General features: G+C 39.0%; 4 protein-coding genes across 8 annotated transcripts in view; 2 read left to right on the forward strand and 2 right to left on the reverse strand.

Annotated features, from left to right (window-relative positions):
* Nucleotides 1–4,753, reverse strand: part of LOC138043999 (suppressor of fused homolog) — a 9,776-nt gene extending 5,023 nt beyond the window's left edge. The window contains exons 1-4 of the mRNA XM_068890570.1: nt 4,543–4,753; nt 3,182–3,316; nt 994–1,130; nt 10–182 (exon numbers count right to left, since the gene is read on the reverse strand). Of these exons, the coding sequence (XP_068746671.1) occupies nt 10–182; nt 994–1,130; nt 3,182–3,316; nt 4,543–4,676 (579 nt within the window). The 5' untranslated portion in view covers nt 4,677–4,753. The remainder of the gene's footprint in view (nt 1–9; nt 183–993; nt 1,131–3,181; nt 3,317–4,542) is intronic.
* Nucleotides 4,754–5,030: 277 nt separating this feature from the next.
* Nucleotides 5,031–11,322, forward strand: LOC138043998 (biorientation of chromosomes in cell division protein 1-like 1). The gene is made up of 4 exons (XM_068890569.1): nt 5,031–5,228; nt 7,498–7,622; nt 8,114–8,367; nt 9,043–11,322. The coding sequence occupies exons 1-4, from the start codon at nt 5,031–5,033 to the stop codon at nt 10,959–10,961; spliced, it is 2,496 nt and encodes an 831-aa protein (XP_068746670.1). The 3' UTR covers nt 10,962–11,322.
* Nucleotides 11,323–15,022: 3,700 nt separating this feature from the next.
* On the reverse strand, nt 15,023–24,160 carry LOC138044004 (ras-related protein Rab-28-like). Its single transcript, XM_068890579.1, has 8 exons — nt 24,002–24,160; nt 23,760–23,856; nt 23,551–23,639; nt 20,026–20,158; nt 18,382–18,454; nt 17,647–17,677; nt 17,460–17,537; nt 15,023–16,606 (listed from the first exon to the last, which is right to left on the reverse strand). Exons 1-8 carry the CDS (start codon nt 24,077–24,079, stop codon nt 16,508–16,510), a joined length of 678 nt encoding a protein of 225 aa, XP_068746680.1. The 5' UTR covers nt 24,080–24,160; the 3' UTR covers nt 15,023–16,507.
* Nucleotides 24,161–24,177: 17 nt separating this feature from the next.
* The window catches only part of LOC138044001 (transmembrane protein 53-like), a 28,137-nt gene continuing 27,314 nt past the window's right edge, over nt 24,178–25,000 (forward strand). For all 5 annotated transcript variants that reach the window (XR_011131378.1, XM_068890574.1, XM_068890576.1 and 2 more), the window contains exon 1: nt 24,178–24,307. Coding sequence is in view for 4 of the 5 variants with exons in the window: in XM_068890574.1 (XP_068746675.1) it covers nt 24,293–24,307 (15 nt within the window). In the remaining variant the exon portion in view is untranslated. The remainder of the gene's footprint in view (nt 24,308–25,000) is intronic.

The following is a 25,000-nucleotide window of genomic DNA, read 5'->3' on the forward strand; positions in this document are numbered from 1 at the left end:
AAGACCAACCTGGATAAAACGTACTGATCCTAAGGGACTTGTAACTAGTGGTAGCTGAGGGTCATCGACCATTAGCATGTGTTGAATGTGTGATGGGTTGCAGTTGTACTGTCCAGCAGCAGAAGGAGTTTGATCCAAAGGTAAGTGCCAAGAAACATGGTCTCCACTATATAGAGCATTTTCTACAAAAAGTGAGTTTAAAATACAATTTATCTATTTATACATAGTGACATTTAAAGCCTCACATTATTTTGTGTAACTGTCTAAGGAAAAAAGAAAGAAGAAGGTCAAATTATGAAATAGTTACCCACATTTTACAAACTTGATTAATACTAATAATAATAATAGGGACCTTTAGATTATCATAGTAGGATGAGGACAACTTAGAGTTTTCCGTATTGAGCATGAGCATGATATATGCCTTTTGCCCATCAGAACGGAAAACTCGTACACGTAGCCGTCCTGTGATCTAAAGGTCCCTATTATTATTATTATTAGTATTATTATTATTATTATTATTATTACTATTATTATTACTATTATTATTATTATTATTATTATTATTATTATTACTATTATTTTTTTTTTGTTTTGTTTTTTTTAAAATTCTGGTTGATTTTGGGGAAATGAAGGGGGGCATCCACATGTAAATCACACTACTTGTTGTGTTGATTAGTTTCAATGTTTGGGGTTTGAGTGGTAAGCTTCGGCTTGTAGAGAAAAGTTAGTACTTTGAAACAATGTCAATGTTTTATAGATGACTTGCAAACCCGGCAAAGCACCCAGCTGTGGGTTTACAGTCTTTATGAAGACAGAGTGTAGACTTGTCCGTACTACATCCTACATACATGTATGCCTTTTGCAAAAGGAGATATACACATTTGTTATACCTACATTATTGTACAAGATAAAACATCAACCATTTTAAAAAGGAAAGATTATAAATTGACCTGAACTTAGCAAAACTAACTAAGAAAGTAAATCTTATTCTACCTGTTCGAAAAACATAGCGCGCAAGAGACTGCAGTAATTCTGCTGGCCAGCTGGGGGGTGAAGACTCACCAACCTGCTTTTTCAAACGAAATGTGAGCTCAAAGCCAAACCCACTTGGACTTTCGCGCCTGCCTACCCTGTTTAAACAAGACGCATAAAAAATAATGTTAACAACTGACACAAAAGAATTTTTCGGGAATCAAAGCACTCTACGAAAGACAAGAATGCAGTGAATGAATGAAAGCCATTGTCTTCTGTTTACAAAACCTTGATGAAACCCCAGGGGAAACGATAAAGTTCATTTAAATGACAAACTCACACTCAGAACTGCATATTTTACCCTGAAGTTCGAAGGCTGCAGTTGCAACCAAAAATTCAGTTTAAGACTAGTTTTTTTATCTATATATAACTAATTTTTTAAAATCGGATTAGATACGTTTTTTAACACATATTATATTTTCAAACAACTATGGTTACAAATGATACAGTTCAAGATTGTTCATTGCTTTGTTTAAGGCCATAATTATCTTATACCCCATCGGATTGTCCGCTGTGTACTTTTCTGACAATAACTATGTGAATCAAGCATCCCAACAGTCCAGATGCAAACCACTTGCCTTATGGCTATATTTACAGTCAAGCCAGATCTTACAATAATGTTACAGTGCTCGAGATTAGCAGTCGTTTGTTCATCAAAGATGACCAGAAAGTTTATCGGGCAAACAGTTTTTGGCAAAATGAAAAGCCTGGTTGTTCAAAGAAAAAAAAAACAGACAAACCAGCCAAAAAGAAAAACTTAATTACATAAGCAGCACCTGGACCACTTACCAGCTTTCCATTGCCAATGTTTGATATGAAGTCAACAATACTTAATTTTGCAGTAGCTGAGCGTTTTCCTGTGTTTTGAATAACTGTGGCTTTTACAAAGAATTTTCAGATAGGAAAATGCAAGAGATAATATCACAAAGATGTAGGCAACGGAGATCGAAAATGCTAAAATTTGAACCCAGACTCCCCCAAAGGACAGCTGGAGTATCGACGACTTACGGAAGAGACCGTGAATTAGATAATCAATGTTTTATTTACAATTAATGATGATACAGACTGCATTATAATAACTATTTGATTTCTGTGGCAGGTTTCCGAAAACTACAAACTCTTGAGACTGAACAAATCAATGCTTAAAACTGCTGAAACTGGTAAACTTAATTAAACTGTACTGAAACTGGTTAGGGGTTGACTGACTTCTTTTAAAAATGTGGTTTTAACTAAACTGAATCTTAAGCCTGTTCCACTTATTAAAGTGCTACTATGATGAAAATCGCGTCTTTTCTATCTAAGCCATTTTAAGACATAAGCTTGTAGTCTCTACGAGAAGAATCTTTTTTACCATTTTCAAAGAACTCTTTTTGTTCCAGAGATATTCAAGTTTTTAAAATTGGCCTATACCAAGTTTCAATGGTCTCTCCTGCGAATTGACCGAAATAGCTTTATTTACATACTTGATGTTATATTTGGTTGAGTGAATGACAACATTAGTCCTCTCATTTGCATATTTTACACATTCTTCAAACTTAAATATCTCTGGAACTAATGCAGATATTTCCAAACGGTAAACAGCGTTTTTAATCTTTCCTGGAATTCTATGTGATAAACCTAAAAATTCAAGGGATAAAAAATGTCAATCAAAGTTTTGTGCATTTCTGGAAATCAATCAATTAATCAGTTCTGTCGTGGTAACACCCAAAAAGCCACATGCACAGGATGCACCCTTAGAACTATGGGATACCCATCCAACACTCAACATGGCATACATCGTAGGGGGTTTCCTAATGTTCTTGCAACCAAGCATTTATCAAGGCAACCAAATTTACGGGATTAGTTGCCCAGCTTTTGAAACAGGGACAACCTGGAATTCCCTTTATTTTGAGCTCTGACGTTAACTCTGATGTCCAATGGTGCCTCTGACTTCCCACCTCCTTCTTCTAAGTTCCATGGTTGTACATGTATGTACTGTAAATCATGGCCTCAAACTTTCAATATTATTATATATATTATTTTATGACCCATGTGAAGAGCAAGAGTACCATTGACACACGTACAAAAACTATATGACATTATGGGCCAAAGTAAATGTGTTACCAGTGACAACAATATAAAAGCACAAAAAATATCTTATGTTCCTTACTCATGCACTCGCCCATCACCATGAAGATCTGACAGTCCAGATGAGATATAATGCCAGTGTGATGGAATACCATCCATTGGACTTCCTGGGTTATTGAACATACTGATGAAATCTAGTGGATCAGGGCCACCAAGCCTAGAAAGGAAAAGGGTCTATGGCCTGTCATACATCACAATGAATCTATAGGGTGGTGTGGAAAACAGTCTAAACATAAGCATGACGAAAATCAATACTGTAGGTAGTCTCCATGTTAAGAGATGATGGCCCTTACCACCTCCAGAAATTAATATTCAATATCATAACCAACAATTAAGGCCTCATATATGCTCATTACCAACAGTTTAAATCCACCTTGTGCAGTATATACAAACGTGCCACAGGGCATCATTCCATGTTAACCCACTGACTCCCAGGGGTTCCCCATTGACGAGTAAAATCGTCTGGCATTACAGAGTAAAATAGTCTGGCGTTAGACAGAGCAAAATACTAAGTATGGCCAGTTCAGGCTGGCTTGGGAGTCACAGGATTAAAGCAACATCACCTCACGCCTGCCACTGAATTCTCTCCCCCTACAATCCCAGGATAAGATAAAAGGGCTGCCAAAATCATTTTTTGAAGGGGGGCCTGAACCAGTCAGCTTCCTTTGATCTTGCGATTTTCAAAGAGTTTGTGCACAATTTCGAGGGAATTCATAGCTTTGCTCATTTCTGAGAGCCACTGTGTCAGCAATGTTTATTTGGCGATTTAACACCCAAGAATACACTCAATGACGCTAAACTCTATGTGATGTTTTTTTTTACGTGGTCAGGGTGCAGGGGTAGCGTAGTGGTGAGAGCACTCGCCTTCCACCAATGTGGATTGGATTTTATTCCCAGACTCAGCACCATATGTGGGTTGAGTTTGTTGGTTCTCTACTCTGCACTGAGAGCTTTTCTCGGGGTACTTCCGGTTTCCCCTCTCCTCAAAAACCAACATTTGACTCGATTTGTGTTAATTGTTAATTTCAGTTTACAGTGTCCCCAATTAGTGCTCCAGCACTAGAACGACTAGACACTTAAATAAAGTTCCTTTCCTTTCCCTTCCTTTCCAGTATTTTGCACTATTTACAAATATATCAACATTACAAGAACAGTGTGACCTTTGCGGGAGTGTGTGTGTAACAAAAATATCAATCTCCCAGGACAGTACCAGCAACCAGCACTGAAGAGTCGATTTTTCAATTTGTATTCAAATATCACCTCGTCCCATAGTGAAAAAATCTCAACACATCGTAACCCTAACCGCGGCCTGTGCGTAGAAACGGAAACACTGTTCATCATTGACAAGGTTTAACCTAATGCAGAATAAAAACAAACACTCACCAATACTTAACTAGTGCAGTAACTTGTAAAGGGTTTGGTTGGTCAGGGTATATTTGTCTCAAAGTAGAGTAAATAGCTTCCAAACCACGAGGAGTAGGAGGTGCAGGCATTGGCATTCGATATCCCCCCGACATGATGACGATCGCTTCTTTCAACTCTGTTTTACTGACGCCCCGTTAAGTCCGATCACTAATCTGCTTTCCACTTCAGTAGGTAAACAAAATTGATTTTCCACTGCTTCAATCGCATAGATATCAAATTCACTTCTCTGAAAAGAACGAACCTCACAAAAAGAGAATTTGTCCTTGTCCCAAAGCAAGAGAATGATCGACTCGAATGATGGCTGTCAAGTTAACTTCCCGCGTCAGTCATTTGAATCACAAAACTAAACAACAAAAAGACGCAACCACCTCTATATTCATTGAGTCTCCCTTCGTGTTTTCTCTGCGAAAGAGCTCATACAAACAGAGCACTTCTGTTTGGCAAACATGAATATATATATATTTTTTCAACATTCCAGTTTCACGAAAGAGACTGGGTCGAGCTTTACGATTCTTGGGTTCAAGATGGCGGCTGAACCTCCAGCGCAACTTGATCAAATAGTGCGTCAAATCGTTGAACATGTGAAATCACAGGGCATCTTTGACCAGTTTAGACGTGACTGTATTGAAGAACTAGAACAAAAGGTTGGTTTATGGATCAAATTGGTATTTATAGCAACATCTTGTTTTGCAAATAGTCTAACCTTTTAATTTCAGTGATTGTCTGTTGTTAGGGGCCGTCGACATATTCACTTTATCCCCACTTAAAGTCAACTGGACGTTTAGGTCAGACCCCCCTCTCCCCTCCCTCCCCCCTCCCCGGCTCGCTGACTCGCACATTGTCCTAACTCCTTTACTACAGGGAGAGGTCAACGACCGGTATCAATAAAATTGACTGCTTTAAGAACGTGGCGAGAACTTCATATACAAAAAACTCCTACCTGCACAACTGCGTTTTCCTATACATCCTATTTGTATCTCCTTCTAAATACAGTATTCAAAGGAAAAGCCAGAATCGCTAGCCCCCGTGTTGTTGTGTCTGACATCTGCAGACTGCAGACTGGCTACAAATAGCGCTGATAAACAGTATTTAAGTCTAAGAACCCATTTCAAATAGCGCTGATAAACAGTATTTAAGTCTAAGAACCCATTTTAAAACGGTTAGCTCTATTTGAAATGGGTTCTTAGACTTAAATACTGTTTATCAGCGCTATTTGAAATGGTTGTTTACACTTAAATACTGTTTATCAGCGCTATTTGTAGCCAGTCTGCAGTCTGCAGTCTCTGCAAGTGTCAGACACCCTGTTGTAACAGACCTCAAGCCTGTGGGGTAGTACATGGTGTAAGCCCACACTAAACATCCCGAGCGCCTTCTTATCACAGTACATGTGTACATGTTCAGTTCTTTGGTGCAAATGTCAAATAACTACTCTGCTAACACTGTCACCTCTGCGACTCTTTGACCCCGTTACTACCCCCTGTGGTCCATTGGCAATCCATTTTCCCCCTCATGTATGTGTTACTCTTTTGCTACTCTGATGCCACAAGCTTTCTTCCTCATTCGGCGAGATGTCAAAACAACTAACCTTGTTCAGAACGACTATGAAAGAAACCAAACGTGCAGGATACCTGATTTACAAAGACCCAATATCTAAGTATGAAAAGTCTATCGTCTTGCAAAGGAAAGTGTTGTTCGATCGGCCGAAGAAAAATGGCGAGAGCTTTATGCACCTATCAATGTTAAGCCCCAGGGTGGGAGGGGGGGTCTACCTATGGGAAATTGACTCAGAGAGCCTTCCACTGGGTAGGGATTTTGACACGTATGCGTTACCCCATGGTTGGGAATTTGACATGTCCGCCATCTTGGAACACGGAGAGAACCTGGAGATGAGTTAATCCTCAACCTTCGTTTTGATGGGACTTCTCTGGTTTTCCTGATTTTTCTGGATACCATGGGTGAAAGAAAGGCAAGCAAATCCGTCTTCAGGGGCGGATCCATACCGGTTTCCACCGTTCTACTGAAGTCAGTCAGAAACGTGGGAAAGGGGACTTTTGGAGAGTTAACATCTAAAAAATTCCCCAGGGAAGCATGCCCCCTGACCCCCTTAGAAACTTTTCATTATTTTGGAAACCGGGCTTTATTCTACCCTAGATCCACCCCTGGTCTTGTCTTTTTGTAAATAAGGACCATCAATGCTATCAGTCCTTCCTGAAGTGTTCACAAGTATGAGAATGTTTCTTTCTACTTTTTTTTCATGATTGCTTTTTGTATATTTCTACATATTCATAAATTTTCAACTCTATCATTGTGCAAGCTTGATTTATTCAAAAGCTGGTTAATGTCGTTCATGTTGTTTTGATAATGTTAGGTTCTTCAGTACCGTGAGCAGTGGAAAGGTTTGGTGTTACACAGCAAATTTCCATCAGCTGTTAAAAGGGAATTTGAAATTGACAGTGGAGAACATTGGTGTTCCAAGAATGTGAATGTAATGAAAAAAAGTTACTCCAGGGCAGGAATGTGATGATCCGAAGGCGCACAGGGATGGTGGAATTTGGCAGTCTGTAGGTGCCCAGGGGTGGGAAATGTGACGCTAGCTTCCATGAAAATTTCAAATTACCCTGGGTCAGCCCCCCCACCCTCCCCACCCTGGGGCTTAACATTGATAGGTGCATTAGGATACAGTAAAAAAGTTCACAATGTAAAATGTAGAATTTAAGTGTCAGTTTGCTACTGTTCAAGAGTGCACTGCACTAACGTCCAAGGCATTACCCCCTCCCCCCTTAAACATCCAGTTGACATTAAGTGGGGATAAAGTGAATATGTCAACGGCGCCTTAAAGAGGTTTTAATAAAAGCCGTAAATGCCATTTGTTGAATCATTGATGATTGCTTTTTTTTTTTCAAATACCGGTAGGAATCTTATCGACAACTAAAGCAGAGGGTAGAAAGTCATGTGGCAACATTCCTCTCCAAACAAACGTGGTCCGATGTTTTGCCAAAAAATCAAGTTAGGGACAGCCTACGAAAACACGTAAACCAGTGAGTAACAACTTCCAAAGTTCTGATGGCAACAGCATTCACCTTTGCAGCTCGACCTCAGGGTCTCTATTTTTTTGCAATGAGGCTAATGGTAACCATTATTCTTAACACACATAAATCTACTGTACGTTGAACCAGGGCTTTCATAGAGACGGTGATTGGAATAGCCTCCTTCTATACTGGCTGCATGGGTTCATTAAACGACACAATAGACTTACTTCCAATACTCCAATACATGGTGGGGGAAGCGGGGAGGGCTAGACTCTCATTGCTTTCATGACACTAACTGTTAATGGATTTAAATTTTTTATAACCATACATATCACATACAGTCTCATGTCTCACAGTGATAATTAACAGGAAGCAATGTGTCTCAATTGTGGCTGCTAGTTTATGAACCACCTGCTGTTTGAAAAAGTTTACCTTACTGGCACTGTTCCCAAGCTAACGAAAGCTATAGTTATTACATGTATGTACTGCTATTTTTACAGATCAGATGTGTTAGACCGAGGTGTCAAGCAACTGATTTCACAAGCTGTTGAAAGTAAAGCCAAGGCATTTCATACTCGTATTGAGGGAGTTGTGCAAAACTATTTGTACATGCAGAACAACCCTCAGAAACAAGACAAACAGCCGCGCAAACACAAAATGGTGGATGGCAAAGAGGAGACCAAACTGTCAACACCTGAAGTGATATCTGATATTAGTCAGCTTATTCCAGTACCCAGTTCTTCATCAGGCACAGGTACATCGTAAGAGCAAAAACTGTACGCCAAGGAAATACTACCATGCTGAAAAAATAACTCTAAACAAATAACATGCTTGGATACCGGTGTATCACTGGTAGAAATCTAAGCCTCTGCCTCTGCATATCATTTCCCTGTCAGTGTGAAGGGTTTATTATGAGCAGTCTCTCTTTTTGACACTTAGTTAGTTGAGCACAATAAAAAGTGGCAGCACAAAATCTGGATCCAAGGAGAAGCAAGCAAAAAGAGGAATCTAGATTTTGCACCACCATTTTTTCTTGTGCCTGTCTTCTTCTCACACTCGACTAACTAAGCAGCGAAAGAGGGACTGCTTGTAGTCTATTTGAAATGATCTGCATCCTGCAAAGATACATTTGATAAGGATTGCAGTGACATAATGACTACCTTGAAGTTATAGCAGCCACACTGCACATCGATGCTGGTGAATCACTTGAGTGCACACAAAAATCACAAAAATGTCCAACAAGTTGTGTGTGCTTGTCATTTCAGTCACAGTGCATGTTTGTTGTCACTGCTTAGCGTCATCACAATAGGGGATAAACATCTGGAAGAACCCCTGACTGCCATGCAAAATACAAGCTCTCTTTGTTGTTAACTTGCTTTAATGGCATTCAATCGTGTATGCCATTTTTTTAATCCTTCTTCTTTCGTAGGTTCAAAGACATCAGAGAGTCTAAGTGCTGAAAGGGGGAAGTTAGGATCTCAAGAACTTCCAAAGGGTGGCACAGCATCAAAGTTTGGCCATCATGCGAAGAAAACTCATTCAGCACAAGCAAAACCAGGTGTTCTTGCAAGAGCAGATGAGGGGAAATCTGTCAGTCCGAGCCTCAGAGAAAAGGACACAGTCGAGGACAGTAGTAAAACTAAAGAGACAAATACCAAGACAACAAGAGCAAAGGTGGAAAGCTTGAATCGAGAGGAGTTCAGACAGATCACAGAGCCTCCAAATCCAAACGCGAATTTTTTCAAAATAAAAGATGAAAAGACGAGGATATCTAGAGTTAAAGTGGAAAGAAGTTATCAAATTGGAGGACGTTCTTCTCCTGTTGCCCTTGTTGTAGAAGACAGTGGAAATGTCACAGATGACAATATCAGCACACGTAAAGAAACTTGTGAAACTTTGGTTCACACCAAGTACTCTACAGAAAGTGAAATTAGTCATTCTCAAGCTGATGTTGCAAACTCAATTGACGTGAAAGTTGAGAAAACAAATGACATCGATGATTCCACTTTTTGTTCCGCTGTTAAAGCCAAAGATGAAAAAATTGTCGATGAAAAACAGGGGGTAGGGGGGAAGACGCAAGGTGAGTGCAAGGAGAAGCCCATCTTTCAGCTGCAATGGAAGGAAGTAGTTCAAGAGGAGGTGAAGTTTACCGCTGATCTTGAAAAAGAGCAAACGGGAAAGCTGCCTACAGAACCTACCTTAAAACTTGCCTTCGGAGCCGAAAAGAGTGGCGACTTTCTTAAAACAATGGAGGTTGAACAAAAAAGCGAAGGATTTGTCGACTATCGTAATGTAAATACCTTGGTGCAGGATGTAGGTGAAGACAAAATCAAAGAATTTGAAAGCAGTGAGAAAGTGGGAAATCCTCAAGAATCGGAGACAGCTGTAAAATTGGAAGCAAAAGCGGAAAACAATCGCGAAGGGAAAGAGCATTTGAAAACGGAAAGCAGTGAAGGGGCGAGACGCGAAACAACTGCAGATCACAGCAGAAAAGAGCTAAGACCAGCAGACAGCAAAAGCAAGGAAGAGGTGCCAGCGTTGAATGAGTTTAGAGACATAAGTAAAGAAAACAGCCAGATGTCAGAATCTCAGAATCTGACTATGCTAGATGAAAAAGACTCTCCAAACAGCCAGAATGGCAGTACAGCTAGAGACGAATCGGCCTCTGATAGAACCCTCTTAGAGTCTTCCTCTGTGTTAAAAGAAATCACTGAAGAGGTTTCCTCAACAGGTGAATCTTCGGACGGGGAATCGGACATCTCCGAGGTGTCATCGGTTCACACAAGCGACTTGTCATCTTTTGATGAAGAAATTAGTTCTGCAAGTGAATCTTACGAGGAGCGTGAGGGCGAAAGGGCTTGTGTAACTGGGGCAGATAAACGTGGAAAAAATGAGGATCAAGATTTATTTTCCGCGCACGCGCAAGAAGACCAGGAGTCAGGCAGACGGCGCTCCACAAGGATAAGCTCCAGGAGAAGCACCAAAGAAGGTGAAAGTGAAATGTCTGATGGGGAAGGTCGTAAAGTGCGCCAACGACGGCATAGTGATGAAACGGCCAGAAATCCACGCTATGAAACTGGCAAAGGGCCGAGAAAATCTGGTACCAAAAAGCGTGGAAGAGGACGCCCTCGGAAAGATGAACGGCGTGCAACTAATCGTCCTAGTGGGCAGATGAGGCGTCCTAGAGCACGTCACCGCGACGGCAGCGGTATAGCAGTTGAGAGAAGGGAAGGAAAGATAAAGCGATCACAAAGAACAATTAAACGAACACGCTGCTACTCGCCAAGTAGCGAGGGGACGAGAGAAGTTTCTTTGCCCCGTAAACGGAGCCGTGATGGTCCCAGCTAAGATGTGTTTCTTCGCTTTTATAAGGGTAGTCAAATATATGTTTTGATGATATATTTTTGATAATATTGAAATTTTAATGTATAACTGAAACCAACGGACGTCCAATACTTTTATAAAATGGGCTTGCGAAGCACCGTGGCTGTTACTTCGATATAGCATTGCGTTACAGCTGATGGCAAACGTGAGCATGATATTTGCGTTTTGCCTAAAATAAAAGAAACCGGTTTGATTTAAGCTTTTTTTTGCCTGTTATCAAATCAAATCAAAACTTTATTTCATCACGGAGTCCATTTCACGAAGAAGTGCTGTCCCATGGAGCCGTGCTTTACATCAACGATTACTAATAAAAATAGAAGAATAACAGCTTTTATTTAATTCTCAACCTCGGTTAATGCATTTCTCGTGCTCTGATTGGTTTACTCAATCTCGGTTATCAGCTCATATACCTTAGTTTGACCTTATAAGGCAAATGATTGCGCTAAGCGTTGCGAAGTTGAAATTATTTTCGCTGGAAAGCGAAATTTCTCTCTGAATAGAGCAAAAAAAAGTTTGGATCAATTTCGACGTTTAGAAGTACGCGAAAAGGTAAGAGATGTTTTTTTTTTTATCAGCCTGCGTCTGTCTGACCACCCTGTATTCCATAACATCGTATCTTCATCAAGTTTTTTTGCGATTTCGCTCGGATTTTCTCGCTTTTTTCGCTCGTATTTCGTACTTCCAAACTTTTGGAGTTTAAGGAATTTAATAAAACAATTATTCCATTCGCGCTTGTTTGATATGAGACTGGTTATAGCCAACTCATATCCAACGCGCGCTCATGGAATAATTGTTAAGAAATTAAAAATCTAATTTACCTAAATCCTTTAAGTGTAATTTACTTACAACTTAAATTTACTTATAAAGTCTTACAGTATAACCTAATCCATTGTCAGATTTAACATTATAACGATCAAATAATTAAATAATTAATTAATTAATTAATTAATAATTAACGAATGCAAGACAATTATTCAAACTAGTGGCCTGCTTTGCCTCGCTAAGCAGACGGTTGCAAGTAATGGCACCTCTGTAACGGAAACTCTTTTTAGGAGCTTCTGAGTTCGGTCTTGGGATGAACAGATTTAGCTCTGAGTCACGTATGGATATCAGTATGGATAGTATTAGTATTCGCGAATCTTTCGAATATGTGCTCATGCAGTAGATCGTTCACTGTTTTGAACATAAGAGTTTTCATTTATTTGGAACGTCTGTCAGCGAGGCTCGTCCAGTTTAGTTCCGAAAGAATGTAAGAGGATCTTACATCCCAGGCAGCACCGGCTATTATGCGAGAAGCTCTGTTTTGTAATTTTTCGAGTTTATAGACCTTATTCATAAATGGCGGTCACATTTATATTCTTTTGTCCACGTGCAAATTAGCCTACCAAGCCTCATTTTAGAGCAAGAATTCTTTTCAATTCACTGTATGGTGTCGAGGCTTGGTAGGCTAACTTGCACTTCGACAAAAGAATTATAAATTGGCCGCCATTTATGAATACGGTCTATTACTTAAGCCAGTACGGATACCACCCCAGGCAGCACTTCAATAATCAAGATGTGGTAAAATGAGAGATTTGTAGATTGTTATGAGCACTGATTGGGGCTTAGTTGCTTAAGTCTTCTTGGAGCTGCAAGCACGTTAGAGACCTTTCAGAGATATGAGGACCCCACGATAGCGTTTCATCCACCCATCAAGGCAAATATCTGAGTTATTAGGTAGTAGCGAGATTTTGTGCCCAGTCCCAATGAATAAGCATTTAGTTTTGGCAACGTTAAGACTTAAGCGATTACAATCAAGCCATTGTTTAAGGTTGCCTAAGTCACGTGTCAGAGAACAACCAACTCATCAGGATCTTTTGATGCATAAGTAAGGTTAGTACCATCAACATACATTCTTGCATCAGATAAATACAGTCATACAGTAACCTGTGTTCTATCAGATAGTTTCTTAAAAGGTTTAGAGTAGTGCCTCTGAAACCATAAAGATCTAGCTTTTGTATCAAATGCTTTTTTAGAGCAATAAACAGGACCGCATTTGTTTTATCTACAAATATTGCGCAACGTCTGAAAGGAGAGAGAAAAGTTGGAATGAGAATTGTATTTTGTTTTAGTATTTGAATGTGAGTGGTGAGGACCAGACAAAGGAAAGCGATAAATGCGTCCTTAACAAGACAAGACCAAAAAAGTAGGGAGCTTCGTGCCCTTCTCCTTGCTGTAAGGGTTCTTTACGAACAACGGCCTTGAGGCGGGCCTACGGTTTATGCTCCTTATCCAAGAAGACTGTTGAGCCTAACCAGCGTGCACTTTCTTCTCAGTTATTTGAACCTGGGTTTTGGTCTAGCCGGAGTTGAACCCACTACCTCCTGTCGGTAGTCCGATGGTCAATTTTATCCAACGCGTCGATAAAGGCGAATTACGAACGCTTCGCCCCTCTACGAGCGAGTTCGACCCCACCAAGTTCGCTCGGTCACATTTCGAGTTCGACCCTAGCCTGCGAGCAAGCTCTCTTTCGGCTTTCGGGGCTTGCTCGCAGGCTACAATCTTCGACAAATGAAATGGAACATTGAGACCACCCCTCCCCCCCCAAATCAGTGATGGGAAAATGGCGCGTTTTGGCCTTCACGCACCTTCATCCTTGATTTGGGGGAGAGGGGGCATTTCTGTTCCATTTTATTCTGTCCAAGATTGCAATCTTGGACAAATTAAATGGAACATTGAGACCACCCCTCCCCCCAAAATCAGTGATGGGAAAATGGCGCGTTTTGGCCTTCACGCACCTTCATCCTTGATTTGGGGGAGAGGGGGCATTTCTGTTCCATTTTATTCTGTCCAAGATTGGAGTTCGACCCCAGTCCTAACCGCTTTCGCCGCTTAAGATTTCTTTATGTGGCGGGATATCTTTACTTATTACCCTTCAAGAAAACGATCAGGCGCCAGTTGCATGTTCAAACGATGGATAGTGCTATCCACCGGATAATTCACTATCCAGTGGATAACTCAATTGGTTTTGCCAGTGTTTATCCGCTGGATAGTGATATGTCCGGTGGATCATGCGGTTGGGTAAAGAGGTCGAACTCGAGATGTGTGGGGCTAACTTGGAAGAGTCGAACTCGCTAGGGGGCGAAACGTATTATCATAAAGGCACATTCACCATCATTAGAAAGCTTACAAATCTTTCTTACGATAGTTAACTCGTTTGATAAAACCAAGTATTTGTGTTGCACTCCCCGCTGATGCAGCACCAGAGTTCCTGTGTAAACTAACCCCTTCTTAATTGACAACTTCCCATTGGGGCTTTTCAAGGCCAAATGAAACACGATCAAAAAAACGACAGAACAGAACAATAACACTATAAATCCCAGCTGGCAGAAGGCAAACCACCAGTTGAAATAGGGACTACCAGGATCAAAATTCAACGAGTGGTTCATGGAACGGGTGGCCCGGATATCAAGGCAAGTGCCCTAAGCACTGGGCCGCACCCCCCTCATAAACCCAGTAATGCTAAATCATTCCATCCGAATCGGTTTTTGACAAGAGTTAGAACAAGGTGACTCCAAGCTGGCCGAAGTATCGAGATGGATATCATCAAATGCACAGCACGCGCGTGCAACTGACTTTTCTGAAACGAAACAGACAAAATGACCTAATCAAACCAAATTTATTCTAAACAAAGCAAAAGGCAGGATATCAAATTAAATTTCCAGATTGCATTTGTACACACATTGTATCCCACATTTGTTTTTCTTTTTGCATCATGGTTGATTGATATTGTCTACGCCAGTAGTGAATTGGTCAAAGTCACCACTTTGGTTTTAAACCCAGCCCAAAACAAACTAAACTGCTTTATTTAAGACTCCAGCACCTATAGAGTTTGGCTTTAGGTGAAGTTGTTTCAGACACCCTTGCCCCTATCAGGTCACACACATCTTCAATTCATTCCAGTTGAACAAGATGGGGTCCCTTAGGCTGTGACCCTAAGATTTGTTAACCAAGCGAAATTAAACAATCACGATAGAGCCGATCTCTTCACAGAGACATGAAATCATCATAATTTATTGACAACAATATTTGAAATCAGTTATTTACAACTTGCATAGTTCTAAGTGTTATTCTACTTTATTGACCTAAACTACCAACATAGGTTCAATTCACCCAAAACAAACATGATATACCGTACATAGTTGTAGTCACTCGTCCAACGACGTCAACTCTTTTACTTTTCATACAAACTTGAAAAATGTTACGACCTGTATTCCATTGTGGCATTCGCATCATGATGAAAGCCACGACTTGAACTATGATTATGAAACAATTTTCTTTGCAAAAGGTTATTGCAGTTAACCAGGCAACTTCCGCAAAAGCAAAGAAGAATAAAGAGTATCGATGCAGGAATCAGACTGATGGAACTTGTACCCACGACTGAGTGACTGCACTGAACTCTGCTCTACCACAAAGCAATATCTGAAGCCTTAGCAATCCAGTTGATTGCAATAATATTGACCAACTCCCAGAGAGCTTTAATAACAGAGGTTAAGCATGACGTTTTACGGCAAACGGGAAACGGCAGGCTCCTGCTTAACATAAAAGCGTGAAAATTCTCTCATTTTAACTTGTCTCGTTCCTTTGAGAAGTTGCTTGATATCTGGAGCTAACAGGACAGAAATGAGCTAATATCAAGCAGGGTTCTTAGATTTCTGACAAAACCCTAATTTCACTCCGACGTTTGTCAATTAGCATAAACGTCATGCTTAACCTCTCTAATAGCTCAGCGGTAAAGCCGTGTGTAGCACAACCACAGAGTCATACCTTTGAATTCTATTTAATCCTTGGATTTTTGGACATCTTGAGCACCAGAAAGCCATAGGTATTTTGGCCAACTAATATTATTAAAAGTTCATGACAACTGATGTCGACAATCACGAGCTACTCACAATGAAAACCAAATTAATGCAGCTTGCATTATTAATTAAGCAAGGAAGTGACGCTTTTATCTCTCAATGACCAAGAAGACTGGATGAAGAATGTTTAGCCTAAGATTAAGCCTGGTAGCAGAAAACCACAACAAACACATTTTGTAAACCGCTCTATCATCCTAGATAGCTACAGCTGTAGACAGGCAGTGATTGGTGGACCATCTCTCACAGGGCTTCCTTGTCATGAATATCCAAAGTACTCATTCTAGTATAACAGTGGTCCATACTCACTGACAAAATATCAAATACTGTAAAAACTAACCCCCCAACCTCCAACAAAAAAAATTGAAATGCATAGGACATTATCACCATAAACAGCTTTCTTCCCATTTGGTTATGTTTGAGTAATAAAAATGCTTTAGGGGTTGCATAGTACAGTGAAAATTCGTACATTAAAATTTAAAGAAAATTAGGACAAACTTAATGAGCCTCTTCGTCTCAATACTAATTGTACATCTCAAGACTCTTACTTACTTGCTTAATAATAGTGAAGTGAAGTACTTCCCAAGATTAAGAGGCATTAAATTTTGTTTTTATCTATTGTAAAGAGCAAAAGGAACTTCTAGTTTGCGAAGGAGCTGCTCTGGAGGGCATTTCATGGTTGCCATATTGAATAATATCAGCTTTGATGACTCTCTGTATAGTGAAAAGTTGTCAAGGAAAATGCACTTTGAAGACTGGTAGCACAGGGTACTCATGTATGACAAATAGTTGGGCTAACATTAATATTTGAGTGTACATATTTATGACAATTTCTACACAACTCCTTCATCTGTTAATGTCAATTAACGATTGCCGAACACACTTAAATAATCCGAGATGACTACTTGCAAGTTAAATTTAGTTCTCACTAGCAAAGGAGCTGGGATACAAACAACTGCAACATCAGGAAAAAGGTTGAACAAAGTCCTTTGTTCAAAGGACAGGATTCGGCTCTGGCTCTTCTTTTTTTTTTCTTTCTTCTTTTTGTTGAGGGGGGGGGGGGGGTTGGGGGGGGAGAGGGGTCATGGTTAGCCTGCGAATGCATAAGATTTTCCTTGAAAAAACATTTCTTGTATTAAGGGATTGTGCAAGTAGTGAATTAAAGAATTGTACGAAACGGGACACTGAAAAGTATGTAAGACAAAACATATAAAACAAAACAAAACTTCATTCTTAAAAAAACAAAAAACAAAAACAAACTTACAAAATTTGTGTATCCACAGCAATGAATCTTCTACATGCTGAGCAGTTCTTATAGTCTTTACTGTCAAGCAATGCTTTTATGGTAAATCTAACTTTCTGATTGCCTTTTTGTTTATAGTGTTTCTCTATTATCACAGCAATGATTCTGCTCCATAACAGCCCAACATGGCAGGGGAAAGAGACATTTAATTTTTCTCTTACACTACCTATCCTTGAAAGTTCTCCCTGATACAGAGCAATCAATTAATAATTTTAATACCTGTAGTTGGTCCAAAATTCTGACTTTGGTATTATCAAAGGATACAGACTGCTGTTCCATTTCATTCTTTGTTAATTTTATTCCGAGTATTTCAGCAGCTATTTTTTGAAAACAAAGACTGATCTGAAACCACATTGAAAAAACACTGATTTTAAAGAATTGTAGTCCAGACAACATACATTGTAGGTCTTGATTATTGAGGTTCAAATCTTGTATACTGGTCGAAACTTACCTGATCTGCAGTCTTTGCAGAGACATAAAAACTGAAAAGCAAGAATACATTGAGTGAACAATAATAATTTCAACTATAATAGCAAACATATCTAACTACCACTACTAATAATAACTACAATACTGATGCAAAAAACGTTTTTGTCGTTATCATCACCACTTCCCCTCTCCTTTTTGTCATTATTGTCATTAGAGAGATTTACTGTCATGTAGCATTACATTTACGGAAAATGTTCAACCACAATTTGCGTTTGCCAAAAATGGACGAAACGTGTTTGATATAAGTTTATTTCTAGCCTGTTACTGTACCTACAACACACATTTACAAGTATCAAGAAATTTCTCAAAAGGGAGAGACAAGTTACAAAGTAGAATTAGATAATTTTCACACTCTTAGGGTAAATAGCACACTTTTGTTTCCCATTTGCCATTTCACATTTACTTAATGCGATGCTAAATCTCTCTATTGTTGTTATTGTTATAACGAAGCATTCACACATAAGGAGAACAATATTACATGTTTATTATATGACTAGCTCCGTGAGCGGGCAAGATGAACCAAATCGCGCGCTCTGATTGGCTACCCCAGCGGGCAAGATGGAGCGATACTGCCCGCTCGGGATTTCTCGCTTGGTCCCGCAAGATCCATAAACACGCAAAAAAAGAACTTGGCCAATATCCAGTCATCTTGACCTCACGCTTGGTCAATAACCCATACGTATTACTGTATTATCACCTTGACATCCCGTGCTCTTGGGCGAATTTTCCATGCCTGTCTGACCTCACCACCCTCTGATGCTCCAAGTCAGCTTACCAAAAAATACAAAGTATAAATTAGAATAATATTTAAAGTGCCCATTTGTTCAATAATTAGATCTTTTTTGTAGATGCTGGTTTTTGGTCATTTTCAATATCAAGTCCAAGTTTGACCAACTCAACTCCCCTGAAACTATGAAAACTAATAATCTTTTACAGTGCAGTTTGTCAATTAGGGAATTCAAAGGGTATTATTATTATTTTTTTAATTCTTCCCAAGTTATTTTATTCCCTTGCCATTAATACATTTTTGTAATGAATTTTAGAAAAATAATAATAATTTTTTGGGGTGGGGGGGTCATTTTTTTTATTTGATTTGGTTTTTCAATTTTTCTTTCATTCATCGAAATGATATTTAACAAATTTTGCAAAACAATGTTAAAACTGACCCAATTAAAATTTGGAGAAAAGGAAGGACAAATGACTTGGATGAATCATGCTTATAAAAAGAAAAAGTAAAAAAAAAAAAGAAAGCCAAGAGAAGCAAGGGGTAAACTGACTCCAAAATTCCACCCTACAGATTGCCTTGCACTCGCCTTAAGTTTATGCAATTTTGCTATTTATTTATTTTATTTATATAATTTATTTGTCCACTACTGTGACATAAGCCCTTGGCTTCTCAATAGGCTTCCCTATCTCATAAATTTATTAGTTTTGCACAAACTCATAAAGAGGTAAATAAGATAATATTTACTATAGATCGTTTTCACGTGACGTCATCATTTTCTAAAATCCAAAACTAAAGAGCCACGAAAGTTTTTATCCTCATCAGGCATAAGAGGCGGTAAATTTGTATCCATTTGCAATTTTAAGCTCAATAGCGTGCTTCGTTTGGAAACCAGAGCATTTTGAATTTCTGAGTTACAGCGGTGCGTGACACGAGGCGACGATCGCGTTTATTGAGAAATATATATTTATCTCATGGTTTTGAGCCTTTTTAGAATTTAAAGCATTAGGAAAAGTGCTTAGGTAAATAGCTGTCTGTTCAGTACAGATGATCACTCGCCTAGATAGCCAAAGTAAGTGACAGACGTTGACACTATTTTCCGGCCGCCATATTGGTGCACCACAGATGTGCACCAACATGGCGTTTTCATACTGTGCTCTGTAAATTTCTGCGAAACATTTCGACGAATATCTGAAGTTTGGGGAAACGCACAGGCCTAAAACTTGGAGAATTGTCTTCTCCATTTATCTTCTACAACATCACAAATTCTTGACTTTTTCCACTGGATGGTTTTCGGTTTATTTTTTTATTGCGTGACAGTGAAAACGATCTATTAACAGAATTGAACCTAATCTTTAAAGCAGGGGTTGAGATTTGAGTCAGTATGCTGTAATGGAAAAAGCATATTCCAAGAATGACATGAGGACAAAATAATAATATTCATTTGTCAAAATGCTACTACAGTAGTTTTATTCAGAATCTGGGGCCTGGCATAACATTACAGCACACAGTTACTCAGGCATGGAAAAGACTTTTTAAAAACTGCTCACTCAAACACAGGAGCTTGCCATATAATTAAAGAGAAATGAACAATGACTGTGGCATATGATAACTTACTTTTATTTGCAACTAGAGCAACATGTGGCATCCTAGATCCCTCTCTTTCACAAAGTTTCTTGACTGTATCATACCAGTCCTCAAGGTTATCAAAACTACTCTGATTTGTCACATCATAAATAAGTAAAACAGCCTGAAAACAAACAAATATCCATTAAACATATGATGTTCTATAATTATTTTGGAACGGCATGCAACAAAAGTTTTAATAATAATAATAATAATAATAATAATAATAATGATGATGATTGGTCATAACTTTGATGAATAATTAATTAATATTACAGTTAATAATAATTATTATTATTAATTGTAAGATTAATTAATTATTCATCAAAGTTATGACCAATCAGCAAGTATTATTTGAGTCACATGTACTCCTCTGTAAACTCCAACACAAATATGCTGAGGTTGATGAATAAAACATTATTTTAAAAACAGTAGAATTAACTTTAAATACAAACTCCTGCTCAGCTAACTAGATGTATTCATTAACTTTTGATACAGATCTCCTCATTGCACTGTATAGTATTCAAGTGCAATAAAATATTTTAACATGTTTGAACAATGTATCGTATATTTTACAATGTATACATGTAATATTTTTTTGGGCAAGCCATTGTATGTGCCCATACAGATTGAATGCAAATATTGTATGTACTACAGTGTTACTTGTGGTTTGCCCCATCAGGTTTCTACCTGGAATCAACTGTATGATTTTTCATTTGCTTGTTTTGTTTTTAATCAGTTTTAAACGTCTCCCTCCCGCAAGACTGCCACTGAACGCTATTACTTTGTCAAAAGCCAGGCAATTTATGTGTTAGCTTGTGCAGCAAGCATTTCCAGCACACAAGAATCGAATTCATTTATCTGGCGGCGCAAGTATAGGGTGAGTGCAAAAAGGGGAGGGAAGGGATTGAATAAGATAGGTGATAGGTGATTTTTGCTTGGGGTGTAAATGATCATGACTTGAATCCAGCATTGGTTCCTGCCCAGTCCCCCTCATATACCGACAACCACTCCCCCCCCCCCCCAACCACCAATTATTGTTATATTAATTATTAATTATTTGGAGAAATTTGTGAGACTGAGCTTTTTATTGACAACACTAAGTAATAGTATTACAGTCAGGGATTGAAAACAGCTTATAATACAGCGCATGTAAATCACAGAAATCCTCTCTCAAGCAAGTCAATGTTAAAGATAGTCACTGATGATTAGATGAAGTCTAAAAACCCCCCTACTGGATGAGTATCTGCAGTACATGTACAAGTTGCAGAATGGTTTTTGTCACATACACCAGAGTTGTTTATGTACAACATTACAATTATAGATAACTTCAAGGACTATATCAACAATCAACGTCTTGATTTACCAGTAAACCTGAAGGAAATGGAAACTCAGCTACATGTACGAGAAACGTTAGAAAGTTTGCTGGCCAATGGCTCCCACAATCTCTTGCCTGTCTTCCACTGCTATTTTTCATTGAATGCAAACACCATGAACATGCTGGTGAAACTGGATGAATTTGAGGAGAAACTGAATTTGAGACTGTGCATTTTTCCATTTACAACAGCTCTTTTAAGAGCCACAGCATCCATAAAAGCTCTGTTTAATGTGTTTTTATGTCCAGGTAATATGTGATTTGATTCTTGTGAAATTTTATTATTTTATTTCATTCTTGGCTGGCAAATTTGATCCATAATTACCAATCACCGGCCATCATTTCCATCCCTGGAAGGGGGAGGGGAGGGGAGGGGAGGGGAGGTGAAGGAAATGCATTTCTTTCTCCTCTCCTCTCCTCTCCTCCCCTCCCCTTCCATTTTTTTTTTTTGCGCTCACTCTATGCTTCCATGGCCAGAAAAATGAATTCGCTTCTCGCGCGCTGGAAATGCTTAAGCAATTTATGTGCCAGTAGGGAGCCACTCAAGGGTGAACATGGACGTTCAATCCAAAACCTATTCTTCTGAAACAATTCTATATCCCATATTGCCATACTAAAATACCATAGTTTTCCATTATGTATCAAGGCCCAGTTTCTTCAATAAGCTGAATTTGCACATTCTAAATGCTCCTTCATTATCTTCTTTTCAATGTAAGATTAAAAACTATATTTTGTCATGTTGTTAATCAAATTTTAATGCCTTCCCCTACTTACTACTAGTATAAAATAAGGAAAACATCTTGTTATACCCAATGGTAATTTAGTTATGTAGTATATACAGTCCGTCACTCAATGTAAGCATTTTCTGTTATATACTGTATTTTTTTCTTGTAGTAACAAGGGGGTCCAGGTCCTATAAGCTCCAAGGCTTCTTCTGGGCTCCCTTGCCATGTGTCAACTTTTTTTATGCTGTACTAACGTGTATGTAATATAATCATGGCTTCTGATAGGATGCGGAAAAAAATTAAAGATAACACGGAAATTTTTGGCCATATTATGCGGAAACATGCGTTGATTATGCAGAAATTACACCGGATTATGCGGAAATTTAAACAAGTTATAAAACTAATAATTAGGCCCGTCCAATGTATTTACATGCTTACGGTAAATCCGTTATCGAAATTGCAACCAATACAATCGCATTTGTGACTGAATTTTTGCCCTTAGGAGTCACCAATTTGCGACCAGCTTTCACCGTTGAAATAAAAGGGTTAGCAGTTGGGATTTTGCCGCAACTTTTGGTAAAATAAATAAAGCGATAAAAAATTATTTAGTTTCTCGTCATGAATTTTTTGGAGATAATGGAGCAAAATTGTAATACCTTTGGAGCGCGATCCATTCCCTCAATCATTTACTTAGTTTCTTATCAGTCACGTCATTTGCTGAAGTGTAACTGTTTCTCGTCCAATGGAAAGCATTGTAGGAACGAAATGCGCGGAAACTGCTTACGATCTTTGGAACGAAATGGTGTGTTTTCTTCAATGTTCAGGAAAATAAGCGTTTCAAAACAGTCAATTTCTTCGGCTTTTATGTTTCTGAGGATGTTAATAAGGAGCTGCTTTATCACTAATATCAGGTTTTTCTTCTGTTTTTTTGCGGAAAATATCGGAATTATGCGGAAAATATAGGAATTATGCGGATCCGCATCGCTGCATCCTGTCAGATGCCATGTATAATTATTTATGTAATGTGGCTAAATGAACTGAACTGAACCTGTCCCCTTTGACACTTGTGTGTTTCGTCCTATGCCAGACAATTTTACTCCTCAACAGGAAACTCCTTGGGATTAAAACTCGTTTAATTTAAGACTAGGATGAGGTTAAATTAAACATATCCACCCATGGCAACCTGCAGATCACCCTAGACAGTATGTGTTTGCAACATTATGTATAGCAGTCACCAAATGTGTCACAGACCGTTCAAGATAACTACACTATATGAAAAAGATTTAACAGGGATCATGGTCAAATTCAACAACGGGTATTTTGGACTTACTGGAGCCTGGAAGGTCACTAAGATCTTAAGGTGGAATTCCGTTGAAAATCAACGAAATACAATACACTAAGAAAATTTAAGCTTACATGAGCCCCAAAGATATATTTGTCTAACATTTTTCCACCCAAAGTCTGTCCGCCAATGTCCCACACTTGTAAAGTGACGTTAACGTTCCCTAAAAAAACATAAACAAGGTTCATTGAAAGGGTAATTAAATGCTGAATGATTTAGCACGAAAATGAGAACGCTTACTTGTAAACCATTAGTCACTGTTTTGTTTGACATGTATACGTACCTGGTAGAACTATCCTTGCAAGAAAGAAGTCAAGTCCAAGTGTTTGCTTATAAGCTCTGTCGAAATTCTCCTGGGAGTATCTAACACATATGGATGTCTGACAGAAAACAAAGATAGCAGTAAAGCAAACAAGATGAGGATCATGATAAACTTCAGCTTATGTTTCACAAATTGGTGGATTATCAATGCACATTTGTGTCTCTTGAGGAGGGCTTTGACAAAAACTAAATCAATGCATTTACCTTGCCCGATGCACCATCTCCTAAAAGAACAAACTTTAACTGATGATCTGTCGACGTTTCATCGTCCGAATCGGCCATTTTTATCAGTAGCTTAGCGGTAAATTCATCCAAAATTGACCGCCGCCATTATTCTCGCTTTGTTTGTCATGACGTCGAGACAACAAGCAGCTGTTTAATAGTGACGCGGGCTCAAAGAAGCACTCGGCACTGCGGTGACCACTGCGGTTAGTGTAGTTTGTGATTTGCGTTTAATTTTATAACTTTTAAAGAAGCCTTGCCTTGATCGGCGAGATGGCATTGATGAAGGTGGGTTCATTCGATTATCATTCAAGAGCTGACTTAAGGAAATTTACTCTCCCATGCAGCGTTGCTTGATTTGTAACAGGATTGTAATACATGCACAGGCGGATATTTCAACGCAAAAGTTCTTAATGAAAATAAAAGGCGTACTTAATTGATTTAACGCGATTAAGCGACTTCTCAGCTCCCTGGGTTGTCACTCGTACATAAATAAAGTGAGATCAGCCAAATAACCGCACAAAAAGCGAGAAAATCACCAGGAAAATAATGTACGGCTTTTTTATTGGGAGCTTTTGCGTGTAAATATCTTTTCGAGTGTTTATTATCAGGATTCCCATATAAATCCGTATAATTTTTACCCTCCGAGCCTGGACTACCTGTGCACCTACCAAGTTAAGCCCCAGGGTTGCCCCAGTGTGGAAGAGGTAAGGAGGGGGGCCTGGTGTGACCCAGGGAAATTTGTCATTTTCATAGAAGCAAGCATCAAATTCCCAACCCTAGAGCAATGCATACGTGTCAAAATCCCTACCAAGGGGAAGGCTGTCTGAGTCAATTTCCCATGTTTTTCTTTGTTGTGAAATCTTTGGCGTACTCGTCACAAATTCAGGAAATGTCCAAATCCTAAGATCAATGGTTAACCCATTCACTCCCCAGGATGCCCCTTGTTGATGAGTAAAATCGTATGACATTAGACAGAGT

The sequence above is a fragment of the Montipora capricornis genome, chromosome 3 (genome assembly GCF_036669925.1).
Source record: "Montipora capricornis isolate CH-2021 chromosome 3, ASM3666992v2, whole genome shotgun sequence".
Taxonomy (NCBI): domain Eukaryota; kingdom Metazoa; phylum Cnidaria; class Anthozoa; order Scleractinia; family Acroporidae; genus Montipora; species Montipora capricornis.

Excerpts from the sequence above, each read along its gene's own strand:
- LOC138043998 (XM_068890569.1), top strand. The coding sequence starts at position 5,031 with ATGAATATATATATATTTTTTCAACATTCCAGTTTCACGAAAGAGACT. Across the intron at positions 5,229-7,497 it reads TTGAAGAACTAGAACAAAAG|GAATCTTATCGACAACTAAA; the intron begins GTTGGTTTATGG and ends AAATACCGGTAG. Across the intron at positions 7,623-8,113 it reads CTACGAAAACACGTAAACCA|ATCAGATGTGTTAGACCGAG; the intron begins GTGAGTAACAAC and ends CTATTTTTACAG.
- LOC138044004 (XM_068890579.1), bottom strand. The coding sequence starts at position 24,079 with ATGGCCGATTCGGACGATGAAACGTCGACAGATCATCAGTTAAAGTTT. Across the intron at positions 23,857-24,001 it reads GAGATGGTGCATCGGGCAAG|ACATCCATATGTGTTAGATA; the intron begins GTAAATGCATTG and ends GTTTTCTGTCAG. Across the intron at positions 23,640-23,759 it reads TGCAAGGATAGTTCTACCAG|GGAACGTTAACGTCACTTTA; the intron begins GTACGTATACAT and ends ATGTTTTTTTAG.